The 26190-nt window shown below is 47.7% G+C and overlaps 1 protein-coding gene across 1 annotated transcript in view; it reads right to left on the bottom strand.

Annotated features, from left to right (window-relative positions):
* The window catches only part of EXOC6B (exocyst complex component 6B), a 269597-nt gene that overhangs the window by 74048 nt on the left and 169359 nt on the right, over positions 1-26190 (bottom strand). The window contains exon 19 of the mRNA XM_066317540.1: positions 4965-5106. Coding sequence (XP_066173637.1) covers positions 4965-5106 — 142 coding nt within the window. The remainder of the gene's footprint in view (positions 1-4964; positions 5107-26190) is intronic.

Here is a 26190-nt window from a genome sequence, read left to right on the forward strand (position 1 = left end):
AATTTGGGACAATCTGTTGGGATGGAGAATTCCTCAACCCAGCAGAGACATCTGGGTGTGTGCCTGGCTGATCCCCAGGAGAGGAGCCGACTAAAAACAGGGTATTTAATGGAATTTGAAATGTACATTTTTAGGGTGCTTTTGATTTCCCGCAAAGCAGTAGTTGAAAGACTTTGGAGATGATAGAATTGCTCCTTTTATGATCTGAGGATTGTGAAACCCCCTCAGCCACTGCTGGAACCTGTTATGAAGATGGGAAACACTTCCTAGGAGTGAGAAGAGCCCCATTTGTTCGGGATTTCTCAGCTGTCACCTCCAAATCTGGGTTTTACATTTGATTCCCGCTACTTCTGAGGTAGAGGGGAGATGGAAAAATTATATATTTATCAAAATATATGTTTTAATATGGATTTATCCATTCAAAAAGAGCAGAGCAGGGCATGTAGGAATTAAAAAATCCCATTGCATTGTTAAATCTTGGATTATGGCTGCATTCTGGGAGACAAGAAACAGAGAAAATTATCTTCAGCACCTTCAAACTATGCCTAACATACAATTAAATAATTTCCTCAATTCACCTCACCTCTCCTTTAACCAGATTATTTCTCCAGCGTTCACAAACAAAACTGTAATAAACTCCAGCATCAAAACCCTGCAGCCCCATTCAACTCTTCATGGCACTCACTGGAAGTGCCCCAAACAGACATAAAATCCTATTTTAATGTGATAAGTGCAAGATAAAACTGCAGGATTGGGCAAGGTTTGGGAATCTGGGGGGAGGAAGAGGATGGAGGCAGAGGCACAAACTGGTGCTGTGAGGATGTTGAGATTCACACCTGTGCTTTCAGGTAAAAAAAAAAAAAAAAAAAAAAAAAAAAAACAACTTTAAAAATCACCAAAAAACCAAGAATAAACCCAAACCTTGCAAACTGAAATTGATTTTCTGAATACACCAATTCCCTCACGGAACTGGCTCGTCCCAAATTTCAAACCTTGATGGGTTCCTGCTCCAAAAAAAACCAAAAAACCTCCAAACTGAGGTGATTCCCAGGAGCAGCAGAGCCACCAGGCAGACCCATGGGGGTGAGGGGGCACAGTTCTGCTGCTGGAAAGGAAAACATTTTGTCTCTTCTGGGACTGACAGTGATGGATGGGGAGGCTCCAGCATCCATCTCCATTCCCTGCTCTGGTGGCACCTGGGCACAGGGCTGGGGACAGGGCGCTGACCCTGCTGCCCAGGTTGGCGTCACCTGATGCTGTTTGACACCACAATGGACACAGACTGTGACTTCAGAAGGCTGAAAACGACTCTTCTGTTTTGGATGTGTCTCCCTTTTATACCGTTCTACACAGACCAATTCAATTGGTGACACAAAGGCAAACCTCTTCACTCACATTGGTCAGACCAGAGGACATCAAGAAGCCCCTCCTAAGAAAAATAATAAATAACAGTTACAGTTTACAAAACATTTTTCCTGTTTACAGAAAATTCCCCTGGAAAAGAATTTCAGAAAACAAAAACACCTCAGGCATGACACCAGGGCTACAGTCACCTGCTCTGGGATGTCCAGACAACTGGAATTTAAGGAACTGTGCTTCCCAACCTGCTGTGAAATCCCATCCATCTTCCTTGGTAGCTTTTAGGGAAGAGCTGCAGCTCCCTGATCCATGTTACTGTTGGGTTTGGAGAGTTTGCAGCCAAAAAAAATGGAATTATTACAGATGACAAACTCTTTCCATTATTCCCAGCTCCAGGACCCATCCCTAGGCAGGCACCCATGGGAACACAGCTATTCCTGAGGCGCTGAGGGGACACAAATGAGCACCAGGAATTGGGGGATTGAGAAAAATCAGGCATTGCTTGGTGAGTTATGGTGCAGCTGCAGGATCTGGATGGGATTAAACTGGGATCCTTCTCCCAGACTGATCAGCTGAGGGCTGGAAAATGGCAAGTGGATGTTAAAATGTGGAAAAACCCTTGCTGGAAAATTTGCAAAAATTGCAAAAAATTGGAAAAATGCAAAATTCCTACTGGAAAAATTGCAAAAATTCCAAAATTCCTACTGGGGATCGTTCCCAGCAATTAATTTAATCTCAGTGTTGATGAGCGCAGCTTGAGTAAAATCTGGTGAGGAAAATGTTGGATAAAGGTTGGAGGAACTTGTTTTTAGTAGGATGAGGAAACCCACTAAAGCTTGGAGCACCCTGGGATCATGGGAAGTGTCCCTGCCCATGGAGCTGGATGGGCTTTGAGGTCCCTTCCCACTCAAAGCATTCCAGGATTCTGTGATAAACACGAGACATCCCAATCTCCACCTCAACCAGGAAAAAAAATGCCAAAATGTGGATATTTGGGGGGGGAAAAAAAATCCCTAAAACACCTTATCAAAGATCACCTGGGTTCTTTAGGAACTCTGTCAAGTTCTGGGTTCTCAACCACCATGGTCACAAATCCATCCCAGAATGAATCCCAACAAATTTATCCCCTTCAGAGGGAAGAGGATGCTGTGCAGGGCTGTGTTTGCTTTGCCTTACTTTAATTCCAAAACCAGGATTAAAAAGGGCATTTTGTCTGCTTTGGGCTCTGTTTTTTAACTCTTTTACAGAGCAGGACAAGCAGCAGCTTGAGGACAACCAGGAAATTGCAGCCCTAAATCAGGTGGGCAACCTGAAGATCCAAAAGGAGCAGGTTTGGGAGCAGAGCCCTGGCAGGTGGTGGCACCGCGATGCTCCAGAGCCCTGTGAGGAGCTGCTGTCACTTTGTCACCTCATCTCCATCACTCTGACTGGGCACAAAGAGGACAAAATTCTCTGCAGAGAGAGGACGAAGGGCTGAGGCTGGGAGAGGAGCAGAACTGGTGAAGAACATCAACTCCTTCAGATGCTCCAAGCCCCATCCAGCCCTGCCCTGGACACTTCCAGGGACGGGGCAGCCACAGCTTCTCAGAAGGAGTCACAAATAAACTGATTTCTGATTCATGCACTCCAACCCCTCCTATTTTTAAAACACTCCATCCCAAATAGAGGGAAGGTCTGCAGAACATCAAGGCAGCGTTGGAGAGGAAAAGGAAGAGTAAAACTTGGATTTTTGGGAATCCTCTGTGCTGAAGATGCTCTGGGTGAGCTCTGTGGGCACCCACCACCCCCAGACCTGCGACCCCAAACACAGAGGGGCAGAGCAGCACTGTGGGTTTTACCCCAAACTGGGGATGATGCTTTGGGGTTACTCCTCTGGAGGTTTAGGGAAAAAGCCCTGTGTACCCATGGTCAGTTTGGTGGGAGGTTCCATTGGATTCCTAATCTCTCCTATTCCTTTTGATCCCTAATGTATCCTATTCCTTTTGATCCCTAATGTATCCTATTCCTTTTGTCTCCTAAACTCTCCCATTCTTTTGATTCCTAACTTATCCCATTTATTTTTCCAGTATAAATAACATAAATATAAATATAAAGTAATATAAATATACAAATATACACCATATGTATTATTAATATATGTATAATATAATATAATATAATATAATATAATATAATATAATATAATATACGTATACTGATATACATATTTTATATATATATATAATATATGTATAGTATAATATATATATGTATGTATAGTATAATATGTATATATCAATATATACATGTAGTTATAATATAATTTAATAAAAATACCTGAATGTCACACGTAATTTCATGTAATGCACTAATAATTCATTTTGGTTTATACCCTGTAGTAATTTCAACTAAAACCTTTTCTTCATTTTTCTCCTGTCTGGTCAATAAAAAAACTCATTTATAACCAAAGCTGGTTTGATCTGCCACCCTCAAAACTCGAGGGCCAAAGTAATTTTAGGTGTGGGCCATAATATATACACATATAATTATTTTATATATATAAAATATATATTAAAATATAATAATTGGTTTATTATATAATGATTTCTTTGGTTTATATACTAATAATTCTTCTGGTTCATACCTGTAGTAACTTTGATTAAAACCTTTTTCTTTGTTTTCTCCTGTCTGGTCAATAAATAACTCATTTTATAAACAGAGCAGATCTTCCACCCTTAAATCTCATGGGCCAAAGTAATTTTAGGTGTGGGCCACTAAGTTTTTGGAGTGTCTTCACTGAAGACCATGGTGATGGGGAGTTGTAAAAGAAATCTTTTATCCTATTGCTAAATCAGCCTTTTGAAGGCAAAGCTATTGGAGTTTGCATAAAGTTTTCCAACATAAAGTTTTTAAGTTTTCAGCAGAAGCAGCAGCTACAGTAGCAGCTGAGGTGTGAGTAGTCTGTGTCTTGTGAGCACCTTACCACCAGTAGTAATAATAGCAGTATTGGTGTTTTTGTGACTCTTGTGTGTGTGTGTTCTTAAAGTAGGGCATTTTTATTCAATTTTTAGTTAATTAGGCACTTACATGTATTTTTTTACAATAGTGTTGGACTTATCTTAATTGATGTGTGAAGGCAAATGCAAATTCTTATACAAATTCTATGTGTATATTTTTAAAATTTTTCTTTATTTATTTTATATAAAAAATATATAGTATATATTAATATATAGATTCATATATTATATATTTTACATTATATTAATTTTATAGATGTTCTTCATTTGTTCTATGTACTAAGGCTACATTATTTTTGTTAGGACTGTAATTTAACCAACTGTTCAATGTTACTTGAACTTTAAACTAGGTTTTAGCGCTTCTCTTTTTCACTAGCCACTTAAGTATTTATTCAAAATTAAGCCTGCATTTTTACTTTATGTCTTCGTGGATTTATTTTAGCTTTTCAGAAGGTCTTAATTTGATTTAATTTGATTTAATTTTCACATTTCTGAGCACTTATATGAATTCAGCCCTGGATGACTGATGCTCTAAGACGCCATCTGGATTTAAATCTTTACCAAACCCCTGAGGAGGGCAGGGCCAGGGGAGGCAGGCAGGGCTCTTACGTTCGCACTCCTCCACGTCCAGGTTGAACTGGTGCAGGGCGCCCAGCGTGAGCTGCCTCACCTCGGCCTCCAGCAGCAGCTGCAGCAGCGACGTCGACAGGTGTTTGCAGGCCGACATGCAGGCGGTCTGGGCCACCTTCCCCTGCGGGACAGACGGACACGCGTCAGGGACACGGCCACCGAGAGCCACCAGAGACCTTCTCCAGCCCAGCCCCCAAGGTAAAGCCACCACAGAACTTCTCCAGCACAAACCTTTCTCAGTGAGAGCCACCACAGAACTTCTCCAGAGCAGCCCCAAGGTAAATCCACCACAGAACTTCTCCAGAGCAGCCCCCAAGGTAAAACCACCACAGAACTTCTCCAGAGCAGCCCCCAAGGTAAAACCACCACAGAACTCCTCCAGAGCAGCCCCAAGGTAAAGCCACCACAGAACTTCTCCAGAGCAGCCCCAAGGTAAAGCCACCACAGAACTTCTCCAGAGCAGCCCCAGACAAGCCACCAGAGACCTTCTCCAGCACATCCTTCTCAGTGAAAGCCACCACAGAACTTCTCCAGAGCAGCCCCCAAGGTAAAACCACGACAGAACTTCTCCAGAGCAGCCCCCAAGGTAAAGTCACCACAGAACTTCTCCAGCACAACCTCCTCAGTTACAGCCACCAGAGAATGCCTCCAGCCCAGCCAAACCTCCTTGGTTAAAACCCACCGGAAAACTCCAGAGCAGCCCAACCTCCTCAGTTAAAGCCGCCTGAGAACTTCTCCAGACCAGCCCAGCATAAAGCCATGGAAAACAGTGCAAATTTTTCCCAGGATCCTCTCATCACAACCAACCTAAAAGGGTTTTAACAATGTGGCTGCTATGCTCTTTTCACCTCTTTCACACCAAAAATGCTGCTGATTATAGGGATAGCCACATGTAGAAAACATGTAAGATCTGGCTGTTGGTGTCTGTTTAATTCACAGTTTCTCCTCAGTCCTACAACATCTTCCTTTTGGAAGATCACAAAACTAATAAAAATAAAGCTGTGATAAGGCCACCCATAATAAAGCCACCCAAGAACTTCTCCAGCCCAGCCAAACCTCCTCAGTTAAAGCCAGAGAACTTCTCTAGACCAGCCCAAACCTCCTCACTTACAGACACCAGAGAATTTCTCCAGTCCAGCCAAACCTCTTCAGTCAAAGCCACCAGGACAGAACATCTCTAGACCAGCCCAAACCTCCTTCAGTTATAGCCACCTGAGAACTTCAGAGGAGCCCAATCTCCCCAGTTACATTCACCAGAGAGCTCCTTTAGATCAGCCCAAAACTCCTCAGAGTGTCCCATCCATGATCGGATCTTCCCACAGTGCTCAACGTCATGACTGCCTTCTTCCAAGGGAATCCCCTCTGGAAGTGCCCATGGCTGTGGGAAAGGCTAGGCCTTGTTGGGAGCTGGGAGAAGCTCCAGTCCGGGAGAGCTTTGGGCTGCTCAGAGCTCAAAGTGTTTTCATCATGTCCTACTGTGGGCAAGACAACATCCCACAGATTATCGGAGAATCATGGAATGTTTGGGTGGAAAGGCACCCCAAAGCCCATCTCATTCCACGGGCAGGGACACCTCCCACCACCCCAGGTTTGCTCCAAGCCCCATCCAACCTCACCTTGGACACTCCCAGCCACAATGTGACCCTCTCTATGGCAGGTGAGTCTGCAGGAGGAATTAAACCCATAAAACGGGAAAATCCTTTGGGACAAGAGCGGGATTTTGTCGGGCTGACACCACAGGGAACGATCCCAACGCCTGCGTGCGCAACCCCACGAGGGAGGTTTGGGATCATGGTGCTGCCCCGAGAACAGCTCCAGCAGGAGATTATGTCCTCAAACCCTCACAAAAGATTCTTAACACGCTTTCCTGACACCAAGGCGTGGCTTAGGAGCTCTCACCAGCCCTTACAAGAGCTTTACAAGCTGTGTGTAAACTGGGATTAAAGCGGCGCTTACGCCATGATTCCAGCTCGGCATCGCCGGTTTTGTGATCGCAGCACGGCAACGTTTGAAGTCTGTGCTGGTAAGGGTTTATTTTCCCAGCTCTGCAAAGTTGGTTTGGATCTTCAGGCCACATCCATCTTCAGCAGGAGGGGAAAAAATGTTGGTTTTTTTTTATTTAGAAAAAAAGGAGCCGAGCCGTGCGTTGCAGGGCAGGGTGCTCCATCTCCCGCCCGCCGCCGCTCCCAGGCTCCGGAGCGTCCATCACTCACCTCCCAACAAACACCTGCACCAAAATGAAGATGAAGCATGAAGCATGGCAACCATAAAGTTTAGCAGAGCTCTGGGGTTTTTTTTTCCTTTGCTTTTCATCATTTGTTTGTGCGTTCCTGACACACTGGGTTATTTAAAACCCTGCTCGTGCCAATTCCTCATCTCCGAAAGCTGCGGGAAGTACGGCGCTGCCCGGCTGTGATTTTTCTTCATTACTTCCAACAGACACTCGAGTTTTTGCTGTGGCCAAGGAGTTTTGGGAGAATCAGGGAATATCCTGAGCTAGGAGGGACCCACAGGACTGTGGATCCAACCCCAGGCCCTGCACAGACCCCCCAAAAACCCCGCCCTGTCCATGTGAGCACTGTCCAAACTCCCCTGGAGCTCTGGCAGAGTTGGGAATGTGCCCATTCCCTGAGGAGCCTGGGCAGTGTCCAGCACCCTCTGGATGAGGAATCTTTTCCCGACTTCCTGCCTGACCCTGCCCTGGCACAGCTCCAGGCATTCCCCAGGTCCTGTCCCTGTCACAGCTGTCCCCCAGGAGGAGCAAATCCTTCTGAGTCTCCCCTGAGCCTCCTCCACTCCAGCTGGGCATTCCAAGTGCCTTCAACCCCACCATGCCCATTTAGATGTCCCAGATGGAAGCAGAGGATGGGAAATCTGCAGCCAAGCCCGGGGACCCTGCTGAGGACAGGGGACGGGGCTCCTGACCCTTCCTAGAAGAGTTGGAGAAAATCCCTGGAGCAGCTCACACTCCACATCAGCAGGAATTTACAAAGGGTTGTAACCCTTGGAGACACCTTGGAGGTTCTCACGCCCAGGTGAACCATGGAATGGTTTTGGTTGGAAGGGACCTTAAAGAGCATCTTCATCCCACCCCATCCATGGGCAGGAACACCTCGCACTGTCCCAGGTGGATCCAAGCCCCAGTGTCCAGCCCGGCCTTGGGCACTGCCAGAGATCCAGGGGCAGCTCCAGCTGATCTGGGAACTCCAGCCCAGCCCCTCCCCACCCTCCCAGCCAGCAATTGCTGCCCAAGATCCCAGCCCAATGTCCCCTTTCCCAGTGGGAAGCCATTCTCTGTGTCCTGTCCCTCCAGGCCTTGTCCCCAGCCCCTCTCCAGCTCTCCTGGAGCCTCCTCAGGCCCTGCCAGGGGCTGGGAGCTCTCCCTGGAGCCTTCCCTTCTCCTCTCAAGATGAATTTCACAAGCTTCCCCCATGCTCAGCTCTCCAGCTTGCCCAGGACCCAAGTGTATTTTCTCCTTTCCCACACCACACAAAGGAAAAACCCCAGGAAGGTTTTCTGCCCCTACCGACCAAAATTTCAGAGGAACAACCCAGTTACACCCCTAGCAGGGGTCAGATCAACCTCTGGAGGTACCTGAAGGGTGACCCACACCTGCCCTGAGCCCCAATTTCTGGTCAGGAGAGAGTGAATGAAAAGTGACACCATGAGAGGGTGAAAACCAGTGAACAATTGAGATGAAATGTCACATAATTAAGCCCCAAATGGGGAAAATGGGATAAGAAAAGCAATTTCATCATCGGGGCTTGGCAGCACCACGACTCTGAGAGGCCTCCCCAGTGGAAAGGGCACTTCAGGATGCTCCTGATGGGAATTTTTTCCCTGGACTTACTGCAGAGATGGCAAAGGCGATCCAAACAAGCTCAAAGCAGCTTCTAGCTCAGCCTTCCCTTCCCTCCTTCTGCCTTTTCCACACAGGATTAGGCCACGCCTAAAACTGTTTCAGGTGCAAATGTCCACTGTCCTCACCCCGAACCTGAATCTTCTCAGGCCAGCTGAGAACATGACCTTTAATTTCCACTATTCTTCAGGTTTGAACACCTAAAAATCTTTTCTTTTAAAAATACCCAGCGTTTCCTCTCAAAGAACACACAGATGCCTCACGGTTTACATCCACTATTATCCGAAGAAAAGCAAAAGTATATGGAAATTTTTTTTCTGCTTTTTAAGCCTGAATCCTTTTTTTTTTTTTTCCCCTTATATTTATTATCAGAGAACTCATAGATGCCACAGGAGTTTCAATCACGGTGTTAAATGTCTGCTCAGAGAACAGAAGGTACCACCAGGGATGAGCAGCAGCTCCTGCCCTGGGCACCGAGATTTAAAACCCCTCCCAGAATTTATGGCTTTCACTCCTTATAAATAAGACCCGACTTAATCCTTTCCTGCCTCACCCCTGCGCTCCACGAGTTACAGCAGCTCCTTATAAAGTCAGCCGTGGCTTGTGAACATCAATTTCAGGCCATTTCCCCAGGAATACAGCGGGAAATCTGCTGGATAAGCAGCTGCTGCTGACAGGAGACAAATGAGCGCATGGCCGCTGATATATCAGCACTAATAAGCTGCTGCTGCAGCTGAAGGTTGTTTGTATTCCCCAGCCTGGAACGGTTGGAGCTGGCAGGAACTGAGCACATCCTCCTGCCACAGATGCCCGTTACCACGGAGTTTTCACTTCACGGTGTTTTTATTTTTGAGTTTGTTTTCACTTCGCTCATTTTTATTTTGAGTTTTCCTACAACACTGGAAGAGCCAGACTCGCCTGCCCGACCCGGCACCGACGTGTTTGCCACAGCCCCAACCCTCCCAAAATCGTTACCCACCCCAAAATCATCGTTACCCATCCCAAAAATCGTTACCAGCCCTGCCCTGGGCGGCGGTGCCGGGACTTGTGCCTTGGCAGGGAAGCTCCGAGATGTCGCCGCTGCTGGAGAGCCCCGGGGGCTGCTCGGAGGAGCTCCGGCCCCAAGCCAAGGCCCTGATGATTTTTGGGAGTGTGGCAGAAGCAGGGGCACTCCCAAAGGTTGTCCCTGTGCCAGCACCCTGAGCAATCCTGATCCTGCTCCCCCTGGCACGGCTCCAGCATGGCTCTGGACCTATCTGGATTTTAGGAACAACCTGTCCGGATACTTTGGTCCCTCTCCAGCTCAGGAATCGTTTGTCCAAAGGCTGGGATGAGATCTGGACAAGGAGCAAAGAGCAGGAATGCAGCCCTGAGCTGAGCTCTCTGCAGGGAGAGGGGAAATCAAACACCTGAAAGGCACCAGTGCTCATTAACCAACGTGGTAAACTACTGTTTACTACTAGTACTACTGCTACTACATGTAGAAAACTACAGAGCTTCAAACCACGCCAAGCAATCCCAGGGACAGCTCCGTGGGGGCACTCAGTATTTAAGACCTTTGCAAATCCCATCAAAACCTGGATTTGCACTGGGAAGAACAGGGATCACAGGTGAAAGCTGACAGATCTCCATGGCCAAGATGGCCAAATGCCCCCTTGGTCCAACCTCAGCCAAGCAAAGCAATTCGAGGGTGTTAGCCCAGCAAAATCCATGGATTTATCATTTCTGGAAGAATCCAGAAGGCTCCCTGTGGTGGCTCAAGGTGACACTGCCCTCCCTGTGCCACCCAGGATCCCTCTGGACATTCAGGAAGGATCCAGAAGGTTCCCTGTGCCCATTTCAGGCACTGCAAGGGAGGAGCCAAACTCCAAAGCTCTCCCAGAGATGCAGCCAAGGGGCTCCTACCAGAACACGTCACCACAGGATCACTGAGGCTGGAAAAGGATCACCAAGCCCAGTCTGAGACAGATGCACACCTTGTCCCCATCCTGAGCACTGAGTGCCACCTCCAGTTGACACCTCCAGGGGTGGGGACTCCTGTTGGAACCCTGGAGGCTGAAAATTTCAAGCTTTCTGAGCTAAAAGGCACTGATCCTTAAGCAAGCACCACATTTGACTTGAGGCCGTGGAAAAGGCTTCCAAATTTGAGTGATAGCTCTGGGGTTGTGGGTGTGTGGTTTGAATAGAAATGTGTGATCTCACAGGGTGAAAAACTTAAAATTTAAGGTTTTAGTATATAGTAATATATATGTGCAATATGGAGGATTTAAGGCATTATCCAAGTCCTTCTTTTTCACCTTCTTCTTCATGGTTTTGGGTGTTTTTTCTCTTATTGGGTGAAAAGGGTTTGCATTGAGAGGCTTGGGTGGTCAGTTATTGGGTTAAAAGTGAAAATAATATAGGTGCCATCTCGTTACTGGGTAATTAGCACTTAAAAGACCATGGAAAGAGTTAGAGAGGGATCCATTTTCTCCCTAGTTAGCTATGGCTCACAACTGATGAAGAATTAATAATCATCTGAGTCCAAACACAAAAAAGTGCATCTCCCGTGCATTAATCCTGGCTCTAACAAGAGGAAGGTAAAAACCTCACAGACTCCAAACCTTCCTGGGCAGCCCCGAAGCCCAATCTACATGGGCTGTCCTCCATCCAAGTCTGTCCTACTCAAGGAGATCAGTCACAAAATCCTGTCTTTCCATCCATATCCTACACCTGGGGCAGGACCTGTGGGGAAGGACATCCATCCTGAGCACTGAACGACACCTGCAGGGGTAGAGTATCCAAGCCTCCCTGGGCAGCCCCAAAGCCCAATCTCCATGGGCTACCCTGCATCAAGTCCATCCTACTCAAGGAGATCAGCCCCCAAATCCTCTCCTTCCATCCATATCCCACACCAGGAGTAGGGTCTGTGGGGAAGGAGCTGGCCCTGCCGCCGGCAGCGTTTGTTTAGGAACAGCCAATCTGTTCCCAATTAGGGAGAGGAAACGCCAAGAGGCTGCCTTGTTAATTAAGGAACTGGCTATCAAAGGACTCATTAAGAGCTACCGAAAGGGAATGGTTGTTCAAATAAATACCCATTAATCTTAACGTGCAATCAGGAACACGCTGCCAGGCCCCACTGCCCTGCAGGAGAACCCCTGGAATCATGGAATGGGCTGGGCTGGACCCCAAAGATCAGCCAGACCCACCTCTCACTAACACAGGGTGCTCCAAGCCCTGTCCAGCTGCTCCTTGGGTACTTCCAGGGATCCAGGGGCAGCCACAGATTCCCTTGGCCTGTTGGCACAAGGATCAGTACCAAGGCACAAACCAAGTCACCACATTTTCCTATCACTTGGTATTTTATTAATTATGGTCATTCCCTTAATCATCCCCCACTACTGGGAAAATTTTCTCAGATTTACAAATATTCTCTAACAGAACATTTAATTTCCCTGCTTTGGAGAATTCTTGCCCAGTCATTTCTCCTCCCTCCTTCCCCCAGCCAGGTCATTCCATTTAAATCAACATCATGGTGACATTTCACAGAATCAGGGACTGGTTTGAGTTGGAAGGGATCTTAAATCTCATCCCACTCCATCCCCTGCCACGGACAGGGACACCTTCAACTATCCCAATGTCCAACCTGGCCCTGGGCAATTCCAGGGATCCAGGGGCAGTCACAGCTTCCCTTCACCTGCTGGTGCCTCCTGCACTTCCCCTGGCCCAAACCAGGTGGGATGTGCTCCCTAAAACCCAAACCCAACTCCTGCTGTAGCACAGAAAACCTTCCCAGCAACTTTCCAAGGAATTAATGCTGCATTTCCATGGAAAACAAATCCTGACAGGCTCCAAGTGCTCTCAGAGTTTCCAATTCTGTTTTGTTGGGGGTTTTTTTTGCTACCAGCAGAATTCCTTCCTCACCCGCAACAAGCATCAAGATTGATGCGATTAAGGATATTTAGATGTGCAAATCCAGGGAGTTCAGGGAGCAGAAACAAGGGCCAAAAAACGGGAATTCTTTGGTATTAAATGTACGATTTTCTATAAACACCACAAGTTGTCCCCGTCATTTCAACACTGGATTTCCTGACTTTCCCAATCCGTAAGGCAGCGCTGGGGATGTTTTGCAGAGGATGGAAACGTGACGGGGAAATAATGAGCAATTGTTTGGTAGCACAAACCCTGGGATAATCCCAGTGGATCCTCTCTCTGTAGCCACGGATGGAGACTTCAGACCTCCCAGGACTCATCTCCCGCTCCAGAAGCTTCTGGATCCCCTGGCTGCCCCAAACTCCCAAAAACTGGGGGAAAATTCAGTGAATCAGCTCTGGAAATTTCTCCTGCCTTGCCTGTGCTGTCCTGATTTGCCTTTTTTTTAAAAAAACAACAGTTCTGCACTTGCTGAAGGTGGCAGAAAAACCCCAAACCATCACCCAAAAACATGAACCCTTCCCAAAGCATCAAAACAAATGAACGATGAGTACTTGTAAATTTTTAAAATACTTTAAAGAGGTTTACTTAAAAATAAACCTTTCATTAATTGCCCAGAAGTCCATTTTCAACTGGACCAAGTGGGTTTTCATGGAGGTTTTTGGTTGGAATCTTTTTTCTGTTTTGTTTTGGGTGTTTTCAGCTTTATTTTAGTTTAAAAAACCACACAAAACCAAACAAAACCCCTACCAAAAAAAATCCAAAACCAAAAAAAGACAACCCAAAAGCTGTGGATCTGCACTCAAGATCCTGCAAAGAAATGGGTCTCCAGGATAGAGAGGTCCAAAGGAAGGAGAGAGAGGCCCAAGTACGGACACCCCAAGCCCAACTGACACATCTGGTTGGTTGCCAACCTCAAGGTCACCGCAAGCTTGGTGGCCTACAAAGATGTCCCCTCCAGGCTGGAGGGACACCAATCACCACCGTGGCCCCACCAACCTCTGCATCCCAAATAAACCCAGCAGATATCAAGAAAACTCTTAATTAATTAACCCTACTTACTCAGCTTTGCAGCAGACTCACTAAGAACAAATCTCTTTTTTGTCCCTGTTTTTTTTTTTAATGGAAGGAGGAGAGGAGCAGATCAATCCCTGGTTTCCAGCTGTGGGCCGGGTTCTGTCACTCTGTGTTGATGTGACACCTGTGGGACATGAGGGGTGGCTGATGTGTGACACTGACGGGCCCTGAGTGACTTCAGCCATGGGGCAGACCTGGATTGGATCCCTGGAGTCATCACAGGAGCTGGACATTGGAGCCACTGTGTGGGTTTAGGGGGATGGAAAAAGGGGCCGGAGCCAACTTGGGAGTTCATGTGGGTTTGGGATTTGCCAAGGAGAAGAAGTGGGGAAACCTTCCCCAAGGTTGGCTTGTGGGTCAGAGCTCCTGGGCACATGGGAATGGCTGCTGGAGGAGGGAATATTCCTCAGCTCTGGACCAATGGGATGCTCCTTAGCCTTGGACCAGTGGGATGCTCCTCAACCTTGGATCCATGTGATGCTCCTCAGCCTTAGATCCATGGGATCCCCTGAGCCTTGGCGCTCCTGATGCCCAGACTCAAGAGAAGAGAGGCGATGTGTGCACATACATTTCTTTGGGAAGGCATTTCGGATTCCATCCACATTGGGAGACATGGAATGGCCAATGTCACTGCCACCACCAGGACAGCAGCGTCCCTTCCACAGCCCCAACATCCATCCTGCTACTCCCAGATGTTGGAGTCCTAGAAGCTTAGAATTTGAGGTTTTAGTGTATAGCAATACATGTGAGTCAAGATGGAGGATTTTGGGTGTTGTCTTTGTCCTTCTTCTTCACGGGTTTGGGTGGTTTTCTGTTACTGGGTGAAAAAGGTCCCCATTGCGGGCCTTGGGTGGTCACTATTGGGTCAGAAATATAAATAATACAGGTGTCACCTCGTTACTGGGTAATTAGTGTTTAAATAACCCTGGAAAGAGCTAGAGGTGCTCCATTTTGTCTCTCTTCTCTAACCTGCTAGTCAGAGCTCACGGCTGGTGAGCCTGTAAATAGATAAAAAATAATAAACATCCAAGTCTGAACACGAAACTCGCATTTCCTGTGTCTTTCATCCTGACCTCGGCAGAGAAGAAAAGAAGCCAAAACCATCACCCCAGCTGGGACAGGCATCCATGCCCTGATTTCCTAGGAATGTGGAGGGCCTCTCCTGCCCAGGATCTGCCATTTTAGAAGCGATCCCATGAGCTGGAATTGTTGGTTTGGGAGAAGGATGGATGCTCTGGGAGGGATGAACCTTGGGCTGGGCAAGGCAGGCTGTGGTCACCCACAGAAGAACCCTCAGTGCCATCAGCAAATCACCAGATTTCAGGAAAGTTCCACCGCTGGAGCTTTTCCTGAGTAAAAACACTGGGATTTTGGCCTTGACTTTGACCATCCCTAACTCAGTTCAGGAGACAACGTCCCACCATGGAAGATCTCAGATTCACCATGGAAAAACCTATGGAGGACAGCACCAATCAACCCAACTCCAACCGGAATTTGTCTCCTGCAAAGAACAACTCAGCTGGAAAATTCCAAAGGGCCAAAAGTGGAGCTGCTTCAATTAACCTGGAAGGCTCCATGCCCTGCCTGACCTGGGATCTCTCTCAAATTCCTGGGGAAGCTGAGCCTGTTTCAGTGGCTGCATTCCAGAGGTGTGGAAAAAAACTCCACGGGATGTCCCTTGCCAGAGGCAAACATTTCCCACCTTGATGATATTTTGGGAAAAAGGGATCTGACAACAGGACCAACACATGGCAGAGCTGAACTCCCATATATTTAAACATTTCAAATAAATAAATAAATAAAAAGGAAAAGGGGGAAGAAAAGAGAAAAGCAAGTCCAGCAATTATCCTCGCCACACCAAAAATAAATCAGGCACTGCAGCCCGATACCAATCTCTGACATTCCAATAAAAGAGGAAGAAAACCTTGGCTGTGTCCAAGATGCCCAAGGTCAACAGCTGGAAGTGTTTTGGCTGGAGCTGGGGGAAGCTCAAGGAAGAAGGAAATCACACTGGGGGTGACGGTCACAACCAGCTCCTGCAGACAGGGCTGAATGGAGCTTTTATTAAAAATATTGAATGCTGTTTTAGCCGGTTTGGGGCTTTTTTCGGGTCTTTAATAATGCGTGGAGTAGCCAGCTCCATTGAAAGGTTTTTCCTCTGAAGGAATCAAGAGGTCTTGGAATCATTGAGAAGCCTGAGAAGCAGAAGCAAAAACAACCAACAGCAAAAGCCTAACTCAAGGAGTTTGGAACCACGGAAAATCGTGGGATTAAGGATCTCAGAGGCTCTGGGATACGAGCAGAAGCAGGAACACACAATTTGTCCCTCTCTCAGAGCCAACGAGTGACTTCTGCTTCACGATTTTTGTTAAATATGAAAATAAATAGAAGGATGGGCAGGGGTGGGGAAGGGAAGGGCCTCGGATGCAGCTGCTACAGCTGAGCAAGGGCAGCTCCTCTGAAGCCTTAAAGAGCCCAGAGTGGGCAGAGATCTCTGGAAGCTGCTGGGGGACATTTGGATACACACAAATGCAAAAATCCAAGGAAAGAGAAGATTTCATGATCTCCGTCTTTTTCCTTGTTTGACATCCAAAGGCAGGGCAGGATGTTTTTAATTAAATGGTTTTTGGGAGTCAAGAACATGGGAATTGTTTGGTGCAGAGCTTGGATCACCCAGAATGAGCCAGAGCTGCTCTCGGGGCTCCTGCTATGCTGCAGGATCTCCCCAAGGACCTCCACACCAGTCACAAGTGGGAAAGATTCCTGCCAGTCTAGAGGCTTGGTGTGGGTCAACATCACAAACTGAGAAACTCCAGGGAATATTCTAGGGAATATTCTAGGAATTACTCTAGGAATTGCTCTAGGAATTATAATAAATAAATCAATCCTTATCTTGGTTTTCCACTGGGTTTAACTGCAGACACTCAACAACCACAGAACCACCTGATCCCAACTGTCCCACCTGGAAGTTGAGACTGGCCTCGAAGTCCCAGAATCCTGGAATGGTTTGGGTTGGAACAGACCTTAAATCCCATTCCATTCCCATCCCTTCCATGAGTCTTTCCCACTATCCCAGGCTGCTCCAAGCCCCAGTGTCCAATCTGGCCTTGGGCACTGCCAGGGATCCAGGGGCAGCCAAAGCAAATCTGGGAATTCCATTCCAGGGCGGCCTCACCATCCTCACAGGGAAGAATTCCTTCCCAATATACCATGTACATCTCTCCGCTTCCAGCCTGAAGCCTCCTACAAGGAACATGAAGTAGCCTTTGGGTTTTTGGTCCTATCCGTGTCTCCCAAGGCTCTCTCCTGGTATCTGTGCCCAGGATCCGAGATTTTCCAGTCCCTTGATGGAAAGCAGAGCTGTGGCCCAGCCACGATCGGAGTGCACGGCTCCAAACTGGAACGAACAAGACCCCCCCCCCCAAAAAAAAAAAAAAATTGGAAAAAAAAAAAAATTAAAAAAAAAAAATATGGACATATTTCATCCTCCTCTTTTGTGGCTTTTATTTTCTTTTGTATTCGCTTTGGGAATAACATTCTTTCCATTGGGAAGAGCCTGATTTTCCATTAAATACAAAGCAGCTGCCATTTTGGAAACAAAAAGCTGATTAAATGCAGATTCTTTTTTTATTATTATTTTTTTCCCTCGCTTATGAAGAGCAAGAACCACGTTTGTTTCTGCTGATTTATCAGGGCAAAGCTGCCAATTACGGCAGCAGGAAAACTCTAAGAGAGCCACTTGAATGGCTCCATCTTCCCGAAATAATTTTGTAATTATAATTGGATGTCTGAGGAGGGGGGGAAAAAAAAAAAAGAAAGATCCAGAAGGTTTGGAGCGCTCATCCTCCCTCCGGGGATGGTGACCCCGGGGGTTGCTCATCCTCTGCACACATGGGGATGTGGGGATGGTTCCAGATCCCCCATTTACGCAGATCCCCGCCCGTTGGGATGCCAGGGGAAGGCTCGGCACATGGGGGTGACGTATGGGGCCTGGAGGAGACGCAACCACTGCCCCAGATGTCGAACAGACTGGGAAAAGAGGATGAGCTCCAAGGAAAAATCCCAATCCACTCCATTGCTGCTCCATGAGCCAGCAAGGCTCAGCCCAAGAGGTTTTTCCAAGCAGACCCGAGTGACCAGTGGAAGTGGTGTCCAAGTCTTTGGCTCATCTTGTCTTTTCCCAAAAAAACTGAATCACGTCTTGAATTTCCATTTCAAAACTGCGGTTAGAGCTAAAAACCAGGGAAAAGATGGATAAAACCAGGAGATGGATAAAACCAGGGAGAAGATGGACAAAACCAGGGAGAAGATGGGACAAAATCAGGGAGATGGGGAAAGCTGTAGGAATTTAGTGATCGATTTTTAACTAACCCTTCAGGTTCTCCTCATTTCTTGCCCTTCATGAAACCCGACAAAAAACTCCAGAGGATCATGAGATTTCCAGGAGATTTCTATGAGAATTCCACAGGGATCTGCACTTTGAGACTTCTTCCCACTCCTGCCATTCCATCTACCCAAGGCTGTAAGATCCAGGGAAAACATTTGTAGAAAGGGACTCTGTGATGGTCACAAAACCATCTTCACCCACACTGGTGGCATCAGCCATGGTGGTGGCTCCAAACGATGACCCCGAGCACCCAACTTTTCCCTGCACCCTCAACTCAAGTCTTCCCTATGCACAGGGACCCCCCAAAGGGGTTGGGCTCCTCCAGGGCAGCTCCCATGGATGGGTTAAGGAAGGTGTGGAGTGCTCTGGAAGCTGTTCAGGGATGTCTCTTTCCACATTCCCAACTTCAGAGCCTTGGAAGAGCAGTGGATGGAACAAAAGGAAAGCAGGAAATTGCAAATCCTATGATTTCCCCTAAATTTCCCAAAGGTTGAAAGAATCCCAACCCAAACTCCACCTCCTGGTAGGATTTTTGGAAGGTCCGGGCTGAGGCTCTGGGGCAGGAATTTGGATTCCATACCCCAGGGCTGGAATTTCGGCTGCCAAATTCCCTGTGCCACACATTCTTTTAGGGATGGGAGGTGCAAGCAAGAGAAATCATCCAACAGCTCCCTCAATCCCAGTTTGGAAAACAAAATTCCAAGCCAACCGTGCCGAGGTGACTCCACAGAGGGAACGTTACATACGGAAGCACACCTTGGTTTAAAGGATTTATGGGATTGGGCATTTTGGCTTCCACTGGTTTTTCAACTGCTGAAAGCAGACAAGGAAACCTCGGAATTCCAGATAACCTGGCTTAGCCAGACTCGAGTTTACAGAGCTCCTGGGTTAATCAGGGGTCAGCCTGCCCCTTCCAGCAGGAAATCCATGGGATTTGGACACTCAAAGCACCACCAGCTCCTGTTTTGACCCCTCCATCCTGACAAATATTTGGGATTCTGGAGGCACTTGGGAAACCAGGACTGGGCTGCTCCAGCCACCAGTCCATCCTCTCCCCTTCAAGGCATCCCTGTTTTACTGAATTTTGCTGAACATTCATTCAGGCCAAGCCTAAAAGCTTTGGGATCACTTCTGGAGTGGGAAGCCTCAGGCAGGGAAGATTCTAGATGCTGCTCATGCTCTGTCCATGTCTGCATCCCAGTTTTTTTACCTTTTAAACTTCCAGGATTACCCACAATGACTTCCCACTCAACAAATTTAACTGCTAAAACTCCTCCTTTGTCCTGCTACTTCGAGCAATCCCACTTTTATTTTTCCACTTCTTCCGTGATTTATTCCCGCCAATTAATCCCAAGTAGGCAGAGAACAGAAAATTAGGAGGGATAAAAGGAAAACTGGGATTTGCTGCCATTAAGAACAAGCCTGACTAAGAGCAGGCTGGAAAAGCCCCTCCATATAAAGGGATTACTCCATCCCTGACCCTTTCCAGGGGAGCTCCAGGTATTATTTTCCATTGATTTACCTTAATGAAAGTAATGCCCCCCTCTCCATAGGAAGCTGACTCCAGAGCTGTCTAGGCACTGGATCCAATTAAAGGAATAAATACATCTGGCTTCTAAACAGCTCCAAGCCTGGAAAAGCCAGAGGGGGGGAAAAGGGGCTTTTTTGCATCTCTCCCCTCTCTGGCTGCACCCTGAGGACACCATGGAGGACGCCTGACATCCAACACCGCTCCTGGAAACCCCTGGCTGCAGGGAATGCCTGGAGCATCCTGGCTGCTTTGATGGGAGCCAGCCTGGGATTGCTTTAACAAGGCTCTCCAGGAGCTGGTGTTGATTTGAGACCTCGGTGTTGACTTAGAAACACCCCCAGGTGCCTGGAGCCTGCAAATAGTCCAGGCTTAGCCAGGCTCAGTTTCCAGGGAAAGGGGAACAAGCGTCCTACCAGAGCAGGGAATATCGGGACTATCGCTCGGGATTCCCATGAGGAGCAGGGAATAAAGGCTGGGAAGCAGAAGCAGGGTCCAGGCTCTGGATGTGACAAGCCCACAGAATGCCCAGGTGGGTTTTGCTCCCTGGGTTTGCAGCCATGGGAATAGAGGAAACAAGGTGGCTGCAGAGCACTTTGTTTGCCGTCTTTCCCTGGAAACACCACGGGTTTTCCTCCTGCACACGGAACAAGCAGAGATGACAACGATCACAGGGGGGTTGCTGAACCAGAAGGAAGGTCTGAAAGTCTCCTGGGCTTTGTTTTGGTGCTGACTGGCCAAATCCAATCCGGGAAATTGGACCCACCATTATTCTCTGGAAAAAAAACCATGGAATCCCAGGATGGTTTGGGATGGAACGGACCCGAAAGATGATCCAGTTCCACTCCCTGCCATGGCACTTCCACCATCCCAGGTTGCTCCAAGCCCCATCCAGCCTGGCTTTGGACACTTCCGCTCTGGTCTGAGGGAAGGCTTAGTGGTCCAATCCCTCAAACCAGGAGGAATTTCTAGCTAGAATCCCCATCGGAAATTTCTCTGAACGAGGAGCAAGGATTTTACAAACATCTTTTCTCTTTGGTGCAGAGCGTGAGGATCTCACCCAGGTTTCCGCAATATCAGGCATTCTCCCGAATTCCATGCAGATTTAGGTATTCCAGGGTGATGAAAGGAGCCACTCCAATGCTCTAAAATCAACAACTCAGTGACCCATCGCGACAGAAACTCTTTCCTTTGGTCTCTGATTTATCCCAGAATTATTCATCCCATCGATTTCAACTTTCAATCCATCTTTTTTCCTTTCCTCCTGGCTGACAGAAAGGACCTTTTTCTGGTTCAACTTCCCCACCCTGAGCCTGGAGGTGGGAGCGGGGCAGAGCCAAGGCATGGGACGCAGCGTCCGGTACTCACCGACATGGTGGAGTGGACATCTGCCCGCCCCTACAGAGGACAACACAAGAGGTCAAAGTCAGAGGCAGAGAGGAGCCCAAAGGTCAGCAGAGGTGACCACAAACCCCACCCTCGATGCTCCAATGGGAACAGAGGATTGGGAAAGCAAAATGGGAGCTCCTGGGAGCTGCTTGGAGCAGGAGGAGGAGGAAGAGGAGGAGAATAGAGTGCCACAAGAGCAGTTTTGTTGTCATTCTGTCACAGAATCCTGGAATGAGTTGGATTGGAAGGGACCCTAAAGAGCATCCTGATCCAAACATCTCTCTATTTCCAAGGATGGGAGGCCTTGGTTTGCTGAACCAGAAGGAAGGTCTGAAAGTCCTCTTGGCTTTGTTTTGGTGCTGATTGGCCAAATCCAAACTGGGAGATGGCACGTGTCAAGAATCCACATTATTTTCTGGAAAAAACATGAAATCCCAGAATGGTTTGGGATGGAAGGGACCTGAAAGATGATCCAGTTTCATTCCATCCATGGTGGGGACACCTCCCACCATCGCAGGTGGATCCAAGCCCCAGTGTCCAACCCGGCCTTGGACATTCCCAGGGATCCAGGGGCAGCCCCAGCAAATCTGGGAATTCCAGTCCAGCCCCTCCCCACCCTCCCAGCCAGCAATTGCTGCCCAAGATCCCAGCCCAATGTCCCCTTTCCCAGTGGGAAGCCAATTCCCTGTGTCCTGTCCCTCCAGGCCTTGTCCCCAGTCCCTCTCCAGCTCTCCTGCCTGCTCTGCACGTCACCAACCCCTGCTCCTCAGCAATCCCACCTGCAAGAGGTGATGGATCTCAAACCCTGGGATCAGCTCCAGCAGGGCTTGCTCAGCTCCTCCAAAGGCCAGGGGAGCTATTTATTGCACAGACTGGGCTTGTGCAAACCCAGAGGTGACTCTGGTGCTCCTGAGATGTTTTCCTGATGGTTATTTTCCACTTGGGTCCCTCCCAGCGCGGCTGAGGCTGTGGTTGGTGCAAAGTTCATGGCATTTTGCTTCCACGCACAGGGCCTTGGCTTATAAATATTCCAGGGGGGATTTGACTTTTCAAATAAAAACACAGGCAATCGTTCTCTTTGGAAAGAAAATAAACACTTGCAAAGCTCTTTCTACCAGAGCAAGAGCTGCTGGGGCCGTTTGTTCGTGAGGGGGGGAAGAGATGCCAAGAGAAGGCAAAAAACCGTCACGGCTCCAGCTGAAATCTGTGCCTGCCATCTGGCAAAAATAAGCAGAAAAGGGGAAAAAAAATAGGGGGGAAAAAAAATCAAAACCCTCCTCTGCAGAGGGTTCACACTGAAGCGTTCAGCGGCAGAGGTTGGATTTGTTGGATCGCTGAAAGATTGCTTCCCCTTCCCAGGTCAGCCTCACCTCTTGACCTGCCCTGATTCCGTTCCAAAGGAGGTTATCGAGATACAAGACTAACAGAGGATTAAAGGAAACTGAAAATAAAAACAAAACACCCCCCCTCCTTCCCCCAGCCCCACTCCCCTCCCCCAAGAAAACATCCTTGCTTTGTTAACCTGACAGTTCAGCGGAGGTGTTGACACAACCCTCCATCTCTGAGGAGCTTAATGTCAACAAATCAGTGTGTTTGGAGTAGCCCTGTCAATGCCATTTACATTAACTTGTCCAACAAGAAATAAAAACAACAATCAGCCATCAAAGACAAAAGGCTTTTTCAGTCATTCTTTGCAAAGTCTTAGGCTGGAAATGTTCATTTTTGGGAGGCCGTGGCCTTTTGCTTGCTGAAAAACCAGAAACCATCTTTTTTTGGGTTTGGTTTTTTTTTTTAAGGCCTAAACCACTTTTTGTACTGATTTTTTTCCCCTTAAAAAGAGGTTTTTCTTTTAAAGGAGACCCGAGTATCCCATATTAATGAACTCCACAGCAGCAGCAGCAAGAACTGACTCTGCCTGGTTAACGCAGGAAGAGGGCAGCCTCGGGAGCCAAAATGTTAATTACGCTTTGATTCCCATCAGCATTTCATTTGCTCCGAGACATTTTTGGGCACTTAGTGGAGCACTCTGGAATTGTGGCTCCAAACCACCATGACCATTTCGTGCAGCATTGGCATGCACCAAAAACCCCGGGAAGTTCTCAGTGAACTTTTCCTGCCCCCCGGCACACGCCGTCCCCCAGAAAACTGCAACGTGCAAATAAGTCCCAGGAATCCCCAAAATCGAGTGGTTTTCATCGTTTCCCACAACGCCTACTCCAAAGGAAAAATTTGGGATTGCAAGGCCTAGGAAAAGTGGAGACTTTAGGCAAATCCACCAGCCATGATTTTGGGCTGGGTTATTTTTGCTGGGTGCCCAGAGAAATGGTGGAAAAATTGGAAAAATCCATGGCCATGGCTCTGGACAACCTGATACAGATGAAGATGTCCCCGAGAAAACTGCAATGTGCAAATAAATCCCAGGAATTCCCAGAATTAACTCGTTTACATCATCTTTCACAATGTCTACTCGAAAGGAAAAATAAATTACTCAAATTCCGGCTTGAGCTCCAGAGAAAATGGAGATTCTTTAGGCCAATCCATCAACCAGGATTTTGGGCTGGGTCATTTTTGCTGGATGCCCCGAGAAATGGTAGAAAATTTTGGAAAATCCAAGGCCATGGCTCTGGACAACCTGATGCAATTGAACATGTCCCTGCTTGTTGCAGGGACTTGGAGCAGGTGACCTTTAGGGGGCCCTTCCAACCCAAACTGTTCACTACAATAATTCTGGGATTTCCCAAGAAATATAAGAAAAATTCAACCTAAAGAGGGAAACACAAACCCTAATCCCAAATCCTGGCTCAGATTCCTTTCAGCTCTTCACCCCCTCTCCAGTGTTGAGTCCCAAGGATCTCCCAAGGCCACTTTTTTAGCTGCCCTGGGGCCAGCTGGAGCCATGACCCCAGAGAGGTTTTTCCTGCAGCTCCATCAATGGGACAATGGGATCACTCAGCCCCGTCATGGTGCATTTCTGCAGCCTCAGGACTTTGGGCTCTGTTCTTTTCCGTGACTAGGATTTTTTGGAGGTGGAATTTTAGCTCAGGAACTCCGACACGCCCGGACTGAGGCTCCCTGTGGGCAAGGTGGAGGTGTCACTCCAAAAGGCAGGGGACCAACAAAACTGCACCTTTCAACACCAAGGGAACACTTTTCACTTGGCCAAAATCCCATAAATTCAACAAGAATTGGCTTGGGAAGATGGGGGCATTTCCAAACAGGACAGGAGAAGAGGAATGTGGTGCACACAGGAGTGAAGGTGCTCCAAGGACACCTGAGCCCAGGATGGGGCACAGTCCTGGAGCTACTGGCAGTGTGAAAATCCTGGATTTTATGGGACCAGGCTGAAAACTCATCTCAAACAGGGCAACAGCTCCTCTCAGACCCCGAAGCCATGGTGCTTTATTTCCAATCACACCTCTAGTGCTGATGGGCTGGGATGGGTTTGGATCAGCTTCACCTTGTCCCCAAAACCCTGAATACCCTCCTAGAGCTTGAAATTTCCTTTTTGGAAATGTTCCATCACCCCCTCTTGTTCTTTCCTTCCCCAACTGATGCCCATCCCACATTTTTCATGCTTTAACAAACACCTCCATCATTTTCTGCATCGCTTTGGACAACACCTTTATCTCCTGCACTTCAGCAGCAAACCCCAGGAGTGCTCCTAAATCAGCCACTGGAAAAAAAATCTCCTGAACCCTACAAGGATGAAAAACCTCTACACCAAAGGATGTGGAGGCCTTTGGTATGTACCCTGCTCCTTCCTGGCTTGCTCTCACCCACAGTTTGGGTGATCCATCAGGAAAAAAATGATCCATAAAGAAAAAACTCCAATCAATGTTAAAAAAATCCCAAACCTGCAGCTCCCACAAACCAGACGTGGAGCTGAGACCCAAACCAGGCTGAGTAGCCCCTTTTTTTCAGGGGAAAATCCTCAGCTTTGGGGCTTTTCTAACCCACTTCTGGAAGAACAAAAGGCTGCCTCGATCTGTCCTGGTGCTTTTTTAGACCAATTCAAGTCCTCCCAGGCTCCAAACCAACCCTGCCTGGCTCCAAAAGGAAACATTAATATTTAAGGAAGATAAATCACTACGGCCCACCTCATAAATCACTGTGGGCATCCCTCCCCAGCTCATCTCTGCTGCTTCATGCTCCGGTGCAGAGACCAATCTCCCTGTCAGATCCCATTACTGGCTCCTCAGTATTCCCAGCCTGATGGGTGAAAGCCTCCAGGTGCTAAACCAACCCACAGCTCTTTTTTTTCCTTTCTTTCTTTCTTTCTTTTTAAGAAGAAATCCAGCCATTTCCAGCCTCCCCTGGCTCTCAGGTGGAAGGCACCTGCCACAGGACACCTGCTTGGGGATGTTTGGGACAAACCTGGCCAGGGAGATGGATCTAGGTCTTCCCCACCTCTCTGCTCGGGAGTCAACACTTCATTTATCACTTTATTTGTCAGTTTGTCCCACTGATAACAGAGCTGAGAAAGTGACTTCTCCTCAATACAGGTGCAGAGGAGCAGAGAAGGCATTTCCAGTCCTTTTTTGGGGGCTTCTCTCCCCCAGCAAACCAGCCTGAGCTGCTCCTGCTCCCAGATTTTCCTGCTGGGATGCCCAAAGACACGTTTTGGGGGTGTGACACCTCCCAAAACAGCTCTGGGGCCTCCTTCCAGAGGAGAATCCCAGAGCACGAACAGAATGAAGGAAGCTGCCACTGGGGAAATATTAAATCTTCCCTTTCCTGTTTACTCCCTGCTTGTGAAAGCAGCAAAATAAATCCCAGTTTTGTAAAGAAAGGAAGATCTGAAATTGCTTTTGGAACAACCACAGAGTTCAGGGGATTTGCTGTTTCCAAATACCTGCTGGTCCCAGCTCCTCTCGAGAGTGTATCCACAGAGCTCAGAACAAATCCCATTTAGAGGAGGAAAAAACCAGCTGCTGGAGCAAAAAGGTACCTCCCTGGTGATTAGATTTTTCCTACCAATGAGACACCACTCAGCTGACTGCAGAAAGCAACATAAAGCACATTTCTGATGGCCACAGCAACATAAACACAAGGA

Source organism: Sylvia atricapilla, chromosome 4 (assembly GCF_009819655.1).
Source record: "Sylvia atricapilla isolate bSylAtr1 chromosome 4, bSylAtr1.pri, whole genome shotgun sequence".
Classification (NCBI taxonomy): Eukaryota; Metazoa; Chordata; class Aves; order Passeriformes; family Sylviidae; genus Sylvia; species Sylvia atricapilla.